Source organism: Triturus cristatus, chromosome 6 (genome assembly GCF_964204655.1).
Source record: "Triturus cristatus chromosome 6, aTriCri1.1, whole genome shotgun sequence".
NCBI lineage: Eukaryota > Metazoa > Chordata > Amphibia > Caudata > Salamandridae > Triturus > Triturus cristatus.
Genome location: NC_140589.1, coordinates 879,323,828 through 879,334,551, shown reverse-complemented (window position 1 = coordinate 879,334,551; position 10,724 = coordinate 879,323,828). Strand labels below are relative to the sequence as shown.

General features: G+C 44.3%; 1 protein-coding gene across 4 annotated transcripts in view; it reads right to left on the bottom strand.

The window, feature by feature from the left end:
* Positions 1-4,781: 4,781 nt before the first annotated feature.
* The window catches only part of CNST (consortin, connexin sorting protein), a 417,345-nt gene continuing 411,402 nt past the window's right edge, over positions 4,782-10,724 (bottom strand). For all 4 annotated transcript variants that reach the window (XM_085611472.1, XM_085611469.1, XM_085611473.1 and 1 more), the window contains 2 exons: positions 8,405-8,540; positions 4,782-7,435 (listed from right to left, as the gene is read on the bottom strand). In XM_085611472.1, the coding sequence (XP_085467598.1) occupies positions 7,230-7,435; positions 8,405-8,540 (342 nt within the window). In that variant the 3' untranslated portion in view covers positions 4,782-7,229. The remainder of the gene's footprint in view (positions 7,436-8,404; positions 8,541-10,724) is intronic.

Genomic DNA, 10,724 nt, shown 5'->3' with positions numbered 1-10,724 from the left:
ACCCTTAAGATGTACGTATATGTTATGGATAAGCCAAAGGTATTTGCACTCAAGACGTTTTTGTTTTGTAATGTTCTTGACACCCTGTCCAATGGGAGACAAACTTCTCCTTGGCTTGGTAGTGGAGTAAGGAGCGTGTTGGAGTCTGATCTAGTCTGGACATCAGCAAATCCCTTAAGAGGTAACCCTTTCCTCCTTCCCCGGCTGCCTCATTAATATGCATACACAATCACTATTGATGTCACTCACATCAAACTGGCTGAACCAGATTCCACAATCCATCCGAGGACAACAGAGACCAAGCTTGTTGGTGGGGTTAGGGGAGGGGCTAAAGGCAGCTATTATTGCAGTCAGCTCATCCCCACAAGCTTGAGGCACTTTTTCACCACCTATATCACCCCACCAACAGAAAAAACAAATGAGGTGGAAAGGACTTGAAGGGGAATGGACTAGGATTGTTTCTAGCTCCTTTCTTCCAGTCACCACGTCCTGACTCCGTTATAAACAGCTCCTTTATCTCCCAGTGATTCTCTGTCCAAGAGGAAGGATATGCATGTCTGTGCCCCAGCAAGGTGGCAGAGGCTATTTGGATTTTCTCTAGCCTAAGAAAATCCAAATAATATGACTCCTTTCTGGGGCACAGACAGTTTTGCACCCCATCAAGAATTCAGATGCTGATTGGAATTTTTCTTATCCTAATAAAAAACCCAAACAGTGACTGGCTACAATCTGGGGCATAGACACATATGTTATTTGGATTTTTTTGCACTGGGGACAAACACACACGTCTGTGCCTCAGCAAGGAGCCCAGAAGCCATTTGTTTTTTTTCTTATCCTCAGAAACAATCCAAACAGTACTTGCCTCCTCGCTGTGGTGCCGACACAGACACATGTCTTTGCCCCATGCAGGAGCCTGGATGTGGTTTTGATATTTTCTTACACTCTGAACAAACCTAAACCGCCCGGGCTCTTTGCTGCACCACAGACAGACAGATAGACAGACAGACAGACACACTGGTCTGCTGCCCAGCGAGGAGCCCGGACTCTGTTTTGATTTTTTTGACAAGAATAAATTCAAACAATACCTGGCTCTTCGAACTGTACTCATCTCCATGTTGGGGAGCAGACACAAACGTCCATTTTCTTGATATGAAAAAGACACACGTGCCCTGGCAAGGAGCGCAGACCACCATTCAGCTGCTTGCTGAGGCCCAGAAACGTATTTTTGGGGTTGGGGTCATCCAGCACCTACGTATATCCCCAGCCATTTCTGAACACAGGCCAGCAAGAAGAGTCCTGGCAGGCGCGATTCGCATGGATAGTTTTTCTTGCCCAGAGTGCCCTGCTCAGATGAAACATTAGTTAAAAAAACCTTTTTTCTCACACATCTATGGCCAAAAGCTCCGGAATTTGTGGTTAACAGGAAGACTCCCACCACACAATGTCCCCACACTTCAGTAGTTCACATGAATGGGTTGGTTTATCATAGCTGACAGAAACAAGCTAAATAAGGGACCGTATGAATTCAATATAGTGTCAATGTGGTCCACACATGGTCAAATATTTGGCCTATTCTTTCCCTACAATAGGTTCAGCCACACATGCATGATGTCATTTTGTATCAGCTAGTCTGGGAACATTGCAGGGTATGACCTTAGCTATTTGCCTGAAGTTCTGTAGTTTTCTGTTGCAGAAAAAGAAAGAATTGTGATTTTTTTTTTTAAACTACCCATACTTTGACATTTTCAGGAGATTTAGGGTAATAAAACATGCTGAAATTCATGCAAGCCATGTCTTTGCGGCAGGGCCGGACTGGGAACCGAAACCGGCCCGGGCAAACTGCTCGGCCGGCACCCAGGAGGGGGAGGGGGGTACGGCCAAGCTGTTTGTTACTGGGGGCCGATATTGACGGCCTCCAGTAACAAAAACTGACCCCAGGGGCCCCAAAACCGGCCTCCACCCTAGCAGCCCACCGGGTAAATGCCTGGTGCCTGCTATGGCCAGTCCGGCCCTGCTTTGTGGGTTCCGATGTGTCTCTAGTTTTCAGAAATGTCTGGGGTTGGTAGGTTGTGCTGGGTGCTGACCGACTCCATGTCCAAATGCCACAGACATGCACCTGGAATCTATTCCATGAAAAACATTCACTGGGGTCTAGTGTGGGGGGATCCCTACTCAAACCTATGGAAAACCTAACAATGCATAAAAACCCCACACACAACACAGATGTGTAAAGATTTGTGAGGGATTTATGTACAAGGAAGACTGGAGATCATTACCACGCTTTGGGAAAAAATTGAAGTACGACAGATGTCATGTTCACCTCAATCTTTGGGCCAGCCAATCAAGGTGAATGGAACCCAGCAATAGAAATTGTATGATGTGTAAATGCAAAAAATATATGGTTGTAGCATGTTTCAATAGAGTCCAAATCAGTAGTACACTAAATTGGGATTTTACTTGCAGCTGCCTACCCCTTTTTATTTTTTAAGTTATGAGAAACATACATACACCAGCGTCGGGGAACAGTATAAAAGGCAAATTCAAACAAAAAGAGGGAGCAATATTAGAACACAGCCAGAATGGTCATCAACGAAATAAAGACTACGTTATTTGGTGTAGTGTAGCAGCATGGTAAGAAATAGGGTTTAAAGACTGATCTAGAGTGTCCTGGCCAGCAAGTGCATCAGTCATCCAAAGCAGAATTAGATAGCATACATGCATCAACCTCAATCTCCATGGTCCATTCTCTACCAGTATCATTTTCAACATGGTGATATTCAAAAATTCCTGTCACCAGTTCCAAGGATCGTGGGTCACACTAGAGAGCCAGGAGCGTGCCAACACAAGTATGGCCAAAGAGTCTGCAAAGAAATAGAAGCCCGCTAAATGTGGAGGGCGAGTGTCCCAGGATGATCAGTTTCGGATCCGTCACCACTCGGAGTTTTGAGTTACTATACATCTTACCAAAGACGAAGTCCCAGTACAAATACAGAACGGGACGAGAGGCAAACATACAAACCGCCCTATCGTTTGAGGCCACACGGGAAACAGCAATCTTCAGCTCGAAGCTTTATTAAGAAGAGGTGGTGTGGGGTGTATTAAAATTCATTGATACATCTAAAATGATACACCTTAACATGTAACACATTAGGAGCTGACTGCATCAAGATATTGCTACGCCTCAGATCGCCAGCCGTCACTGCTGTATTAAGAAAGCGGCTCCATTTAATAGCCCTGCCCTAGACTGGATCCTCCTTGTGGTCCCGGGAGTGCTGATAACTTAGCTTATATACCAGGCCGATATTTCTCTTTGCTGGAGACTTTGCTACCAGCTTCAGTAAAGTTATCTGAGCTACGAATTTCGTCTTCATTAAGACTAGATACAAAATGTCAAACTTGGAGATACCTATAAAAGTAAGTATGTGGAAAAGAATACTGCTGCTGCAAATTCTCAAAGGAAAGAAAAACGCCACACTCAAAAAGTTGACCCAGGGTGAAGAGAATAGCCCTCTCCCAGTTCTCATGAAAGTAGTCGGGCACACAGGAGGGTACGTTGGGATTCTATCCGAGATAGGTTAACTGATTGAGTGGTAAGTTTGGAAAATATTCCCTTTCGAAGAACTCCAAATATGATGAAATACATTTTGGGTCTGAAATCGAGTCCACTTAAAATACATTGTATCCACGATCACAACACCTGGAATGATTGGTACCTCCAACGGCAGGAAGTCAGCAAACATATGCCCTTGTAGCATCGCCACCCATTCAGAACCAAGCGGAGTTGTGAAAAAAATGAGGCCACATAATAAAATCGCAAAACTGGAAGAGAAACCCCCCCGTTCTTCTTGGGTTGTTGAAGAACCTGAATCTTACAACCGGGTTTCCAACAGCACCAGATAAACTCCTGCTATAAAGCCTCCACACTGTTCCACCCTCCACCCTGTTTCCAAACATCCAAAGTGCACTACACCCAATTTATTGGTGATGGGCGCTCCAAACCCACATAAAACCCCATAGGGGATTATGGGGATACCAAAATGTTTGGTACTCCTATGCTCAGGAGACCGAGAGGAACAAAGCTGGGGGTTAATATGTTCCTGCATTAGGGAAAGTAGAAAACAATATTTGGGGGAAAAAAGCTAAAACTCTTACAATGTCATGTTCAGAGCATTGTACTAGTCAGTCAGTTAGGGCAAGGGAGGTTTGGCACATACATCACATAATTGAATGTGCATGCCAAAATAAATGTATTCAGTGTCCCATCTGCCACAGTGCTACTTGAGAGCAGATGCCAGACACCAGTCTTCCTCACTCAGACGGAAGATGCATGTGAATGAGTATTCACAGGTATCCTGCACAGACCCTCTTTCCCCAGCTGGACAGAAGTAGACCTAATGTTAAAAGGTGGGCACTGGCAGTTACTGTCTAATCCATTTAAAACTGAAGCTTTGCGTAAGACCCTTGCATCCGGTACAAAAAAAGAGGTACAAAAGCAAACAAACTGGGCATTCTCACAGGTGAGAATCTGCTTCTTTACAATGTGGGTCGGGAAAACCTGAACAATACATATCGATGGGTAATTGGAATGTTTAGAACTTCTCTGTTTAAATTGTGCCAGGGCATTCAGTAGTTTTTATCCAAATATTAACCGTAAGAGAACAAAACTCAAATAAGTTGGAACAACTCCATAACAGTGATGACATCTATAAATACCTATAGTAAAATACTTTATAATGAGCCAAAAGAGTGGTAAAATGGTTCAACAAAAGCTACTTGCACAGTTTGTGTTAAAATTACCTTTTTATAATTCTTTTTTAAATGTACAGAATAGAGTCTTTAAAATGTTTTCTGACAAACTGAACTTAAAATTACACGGTACCTGACATTAATATGTTTGTTACATTATTGAATAAATAGCTTTAGATATTATTTCTGATGAAGATTCAACTGTCGAAATTATCAGAGGAATCATTTTCTCATTTGGTGACAGACAAATAAAAATTCATTTAGTTTAAAACCGACGTCTTAAAACAAACAATTTGTTGAAAACATTTAACTCAATACTACAGAAACCAAAGGGTACAGCAACTACACAACAATTATAAATACAGCTATTTAAAAAAAAAAACATAACTCATGCACAGAAAAACATCACTGATTTACACAAATATTTAAGTTGTCAGTTCCAAATTAATGTAACGTAAATAAATAAGCTTAAGCATGGTGTACTGAACCAGTCAGTAACATAAAATAGGTGCAGTATTTTTTTCCAATTCCTAGTCTGTGGTGCCATATTAGCATACACTACCGAGGCTTGTCTCTGATAAAACAAAAATCCACGTAAATGCCTATGAGATTGCAGATTACCTCTTAAAACAACGTTTCAGACAAACGTTTGTCATATTAACGATCAGAAAAGGATACACACATCAGTCCCTTGCATGTGCTAATTTTAAATCATTGTAGATTATGAGTTATAACCATGATTGAGACGGTGATCTGAATCACATACTCAAGGAAAGGGATTCTAACTCCAAGTTGCACATTTGGTGTTCCTCGGAGTACCTGAGGAGGTTCCCTCAGGTCTTTGCCCTTTTTTAATGTATTTTATGGCTTAGGTTTTACTTACAGAGGATTTCGGTTGCTTGGAATGCTGGAACCAGCCAGCTTGGCATATCTCACACAGAGTAAAACAAGTAATTTTTGCCACGGGCTAGTTAATGCACTCCCCCATTTCCTTTGCAATGAGACTACTCTAAACCTGGCCAGATGCATGCCGTTCACCTTGGCATCACTGCTATTAGATGAAGAAATGACACGTCTGTCATAATGAGTGGCACATAGATTTCTCCCATCAAGTTTGTCTCACCAACTGTGCTGTGGTAAACTCTGGACTAAAAAGACTGCGTATTAATAGACAAGATCACAGACCACACAGGGGCATCAGTCTTACAAACAAGAGTACTCCATCTATCTCTTGCAATATCCTGCACCAGCTGTGACTCAAGCACCCAAATCCACAAGAGCCCTCAAACTCGGCTGGTTTCATCAAATTAGGTTAAAAAAATAGGTTCCCTACAAAACATCGCTCAGCACAACCAAGAAACCAGAAGGCCGTCCATCAAAATGGATTCTAAACTCGAAATTTATTTTAAGACTAGAGCATGAAAGAACAAGTTAAGTTTGCTTGTCCCTCAGCTGGTAACACTACTGGCTTCAAAGGACTTAATGAAATTTAGGAAAACAGACTAGAATGTGATCAGGTGGACAATAATATGGCGCTGGGTACTTTATGAGGCAGGTGGCCTTACTTTGCACCATGCTGTCAATATAATGCTAGAACACAAATAGTTCAGTAACGGAATACAGGAAATGAGTTAAATAATAAAGACCCATAAGTCTCCTTTAATAATGTGAAAGCAAGAATTGTCCCCAGTTCCCGGTGCATAAAGTGCTAAATGAGGGCTATCTTAACAGATTGACAAATGTCACACTTTAGTATTTTTATTTTTTTTGAGAAGTTACCTCAGTACACCCTAAACTTCCTACCTGGACACCTCAGTTTCTACTCCCAGTTGACTGACTCTTGTGTCTCTCCCGTAGACACAATTTTCTAAAGCTTGTAAACATGATATTTAAAGCACAGCAGTCGGGTTATACACAACCCAATCATGGGTCTCACCCGTTAAGCTGCCAAATTGCAGTGGTAGTTCATTTACAATTAATTATATGTTTAAAATTCGACATTGCAGCACTTTGAGAACAATTAAAGGTAACACAAAAACATAGTTAAGACAATTTAAAAATTAAAAAAGACAAAAACCACAAAACACAGACTTATTGCATGATAGTGACCTGTGGCTTTGCTTAGCTGCAATTCAAAGGTGTTCATTTCATTAGCCCGAAACCGTTTACAGTAATCAGACTAGGTCGTTCAGAGGTACATCAGTCTCACTCAGTAAAAGATGAACAGTCTGTCTTTGGGGATCTGTAACACCATTTGTCGCCACCACATTCAGTGCTGATTTTGAGTTTCTGAACACATTCAGAATTTGTTGCCAAGACCCTTCTTGGAAACGATGTTGTGAAGCAAGATGTCCATTGTCTCAGAAGTTAGGTTTCAACCATGAGCTGTGATCCTGACTGAGCTGGAGTACTCCCAATCAGTTTTCACTTTCTCCTGCAAGTTCTGGGTGACGGTGACAAAGATCAGTCTTTTCTAATTTCGGTTATGAGAAGAAAAACCAGTGTTTGAGCTCTTCCATTCCATGAAGCAACCGAGAATAGTAGAAGTCCATGTTGTCTGCAAAGTCCGTGCAAACCGGTGATTCCGCATAGCCAATGGTGCAATAAAGCGCTGTTCCTCCTATGCTGAGGAAGACTGTGGCTACACACAGCAATATCAGCACAAAGCAAGAGCCGCCTCCAAGATCCTCTGAAAAAAAGTAATTAACATCAGATCAGGATCAGAAGAACTTTAAAACTCTTAAACAGTGTCACAGTTGAAGCCCTGAGAGGCAAAAGGTAATCGGTTTTGCATCTACACAGTTTTCAACCCCTGACCTTTTCTTTCTGGGCGACCTTCCCTAGTTTTAGCGGTCCTCTCCAGTCTGCTTTCTCAAAAAATCTTCAAACTAGGAACCACTGAAAGACTTCGTCATGTAATGCGCTGACTCTGAATATTTTTGTTGGTAGAAGTACAAGCAGAATAGAATCTTTTGGGATTCACTGATAGGGTATGTACCTTGATGTCTATGCCTGTAAGAAGTGATAGGCTGAAAGTTGGAAACAGCCCCAGAAACAGCCCCATCTCAAACAGTTCGACACTCTACCACACAGTACCAAGGGTACTAGAACCCTACAGCCACCCTCCTTGTCTAGTATAGTAGAACTTAGTTGGTCTTCTCTGCCAATTTCTTCTTGAAACTTTGTTTTCAAAGGATACGCATGAGATTGAAAACAAAGTTGTTTAACAATAAGTTCTATTCCTTTCAAACATATTTCAATGGTCACATTCCTCAGGCAAACATTGTGTTCTCCGGAGGCACCACAAGGTACACAGACGTATACGCTTCTAATGAAGCATAAACGATAAACCTCATTTGTTTTAGGCAGAGAAACTGCAGCCCATAGTATAAAATGGCTCCTTTTCTCCGCGAACCTTCAGTGATTGAATATATATGCCAAATGGGTTCTAAGATATTTTTCAAACTGAGGCCCTGACAAACCACCATCTTAAATAAAATTGGAAGCCTTTTATGATATCCTGGTACACGCTTGACAAGATTTTGGTCATCAACAAAACAAGCCATGAAGAGTTTATGTGCATAAGAGCCTACAAGGAGAAAGGAAAGCATTCAAAGAAGTAAGAGATAAATGACAAGGTTGGAGTTCTTGAACTAACCTTGATCCAAAGCATCATCCATTTCCTGGAACCTCACTCTCCTCTTTGCCTGCTTCTGCTGCATCTGCGCAAGCTTCTTCCCCTCACTTTCATTTTGCTTTTTGAGTATGGATACGAGTCCCTCCGCAGGGGTGATCTGTTGGGGAAAATGATGAGTTATAAATTGTACTGGATGAAGCCATCTAGAAGATCACGCTCTCCACAGGAAATTACGAGATCTACGGAGACAAGTGCAACTCTGCATGAGTAAATTACTGGAGAGTTAACATTAAAAGTATATTAAAATGGGTTAATCATTGCAAATTACATTCTTAAAGCTAGGGAGTAAATAAAGCAGAGAGCCTCAACCACTGTGGAAATGACAGAATACTTTTCTTCCAAGATAGGGGTGCCACTCTCATAATCTTTATCTTAAGTGCCGCTGGTCATCAGACCAAGGGCACATTTAGCACTGAAGGTCTGGTGTCGGATGAAGGAATTAGAAGTGTAGTCGGTGGCTAATCAGCAATGTAGGGGTGGTACCCAGATGATCTCCTGGCAGTGAAGAAGGCCACTTTTTCAAATTAATATCCTTCCTTAAATTTCACGCTGCACTCTAAGTCAGTAGAAGAAGCTCTTGCAAAAACGTTGTTTTGGGATGGATCAGTTGTTTTATCACATGGATCATAAATATGGTTAGCACAGGGGAGAACGTGGGGGTAAATCCTTTCTGCAGTATGAATAGAGATGCAAGCTTTTAGACACAACAGTGTTACAAAGGAGGATGAGTAAAAAAAGGGGGGAAATGGTACCGTAAGTAACGATTTAGAAACACACAAAGTGTGGCTGAATAAGCACCTACATGGCGGTAGAGGTTTCATTCTAGAAATGTCTGATCTGGATGGTTTGTCGTGGTCTGAAAGATCCGTTTCTGTCAGGGGCACTAGACACAGCCAAACAAGTGGAGCAGCGTTTTTATCGGCACAAGTGAGGTAATGCTGGGTGGTAGGAATTTTGTAGATTCCTGCCGATTCTAGATAGTTGTAAGGAAAATTAGTGATTTCAAGCAAAATTTGAGGTTTGCAGGACATTGTGGGTAAGAAAACCTTGTGAGATCCATCACAAGGCACACTCCCCCGGAATCTCCTGGTTGTCTAGTCTCTCCATGTAGCGCATTAGGGCCTTTTGTGTCAAGGTCTTTAGACAGACAGACAGACACACACACACTTTTTATCTGGGGATTTGAGGGAATGCTGTGTGATAGGAAATTTGTGGCTCCCAGCATATTCCAGAAGTATTCCCTACAGAAATGTGAGGGATGTGTGTGTTTTTAGTTAAAGTTTGAGATTTGAGGGCGGAGCCAAGATGGCGGAGTGAGCAGTCGTCCTGCTCCGGAGCTCCCGCCGAGGTCGGATCTAGCACCGGCCGTAAGGTCGACATCAGCACTCAAGATCCTCGAGTCGCACACCCAGACTCCCGGGACTGAAATTCTAAGCAGCAGAACGGAAGTTGGCGGCAGAGGGCGGACTCGAGGAGAGAGGCGGTGTGGGGGAGCGCTGCGGCCGCGCGGAAGAGGCTGTTTCCGGTGGGGAGATCGGAAGGCAGAGCTGCGGCGGTGGGGCTCCCTGACCCCCGGAGTGGAGAGCGCCCGCACAACATAGAGGGCCGGTGAGACAGGGGTGAGAGTCCCCGAGACGGGTGGAGTGGCGCCGCTGCAGCGTTGGAGCCCGACTCGCCATCTTTGGCGGCCGGGAGTGACGCAGGAGCTGAGACGGGGGAGATCGGTGGCCCGCAGCGGCCTCACGGCGTGGACATTGAGCTGTGGTGAGATCGGGGGCCTGGGGGATCACGAGGTGGCGGGCGGCGCCCCCCCCCGCGTTTACAGAGCTGAGGCGGCAGTGGAGGAGAGGTGCAGCAAGTGGAGGGGCAACCCAGGAGGGCGAGTCGCACCCAATATAACAGGCCGGTGTTGACAGAGACGGGGGTCGCGTGCATGCTCTCTCCCTCTCGGTGGAGACGCCCCGGTCCGAACTCTCGAGTTGATTGCCGTCTGGGGCTGGTGGACTGACGGCCCGTTGTGCCTGGGGTTCGAGGCCTGGCCCTTGCTGCTGGGGTGCTCCATTGAAGGAGGGCTGGTCGGAGGCGCAGAGGGCAGCGACGGAGAACCTTGAGGAGCGGCGTTTTGTTCGTAGAGTGACGGCTGGGCCACTGGAGGTCGGCAGCAGGCGGAGAGCGGTGGGCCCCCCCCCCCCCCTGGATGCCGGAGAGACTGACTGGGGTCAGGTCGCGGTAAGTTGGACACACTGGCAGTCGGGGTTCTCCGGCTCGGAGGCTCTGACCC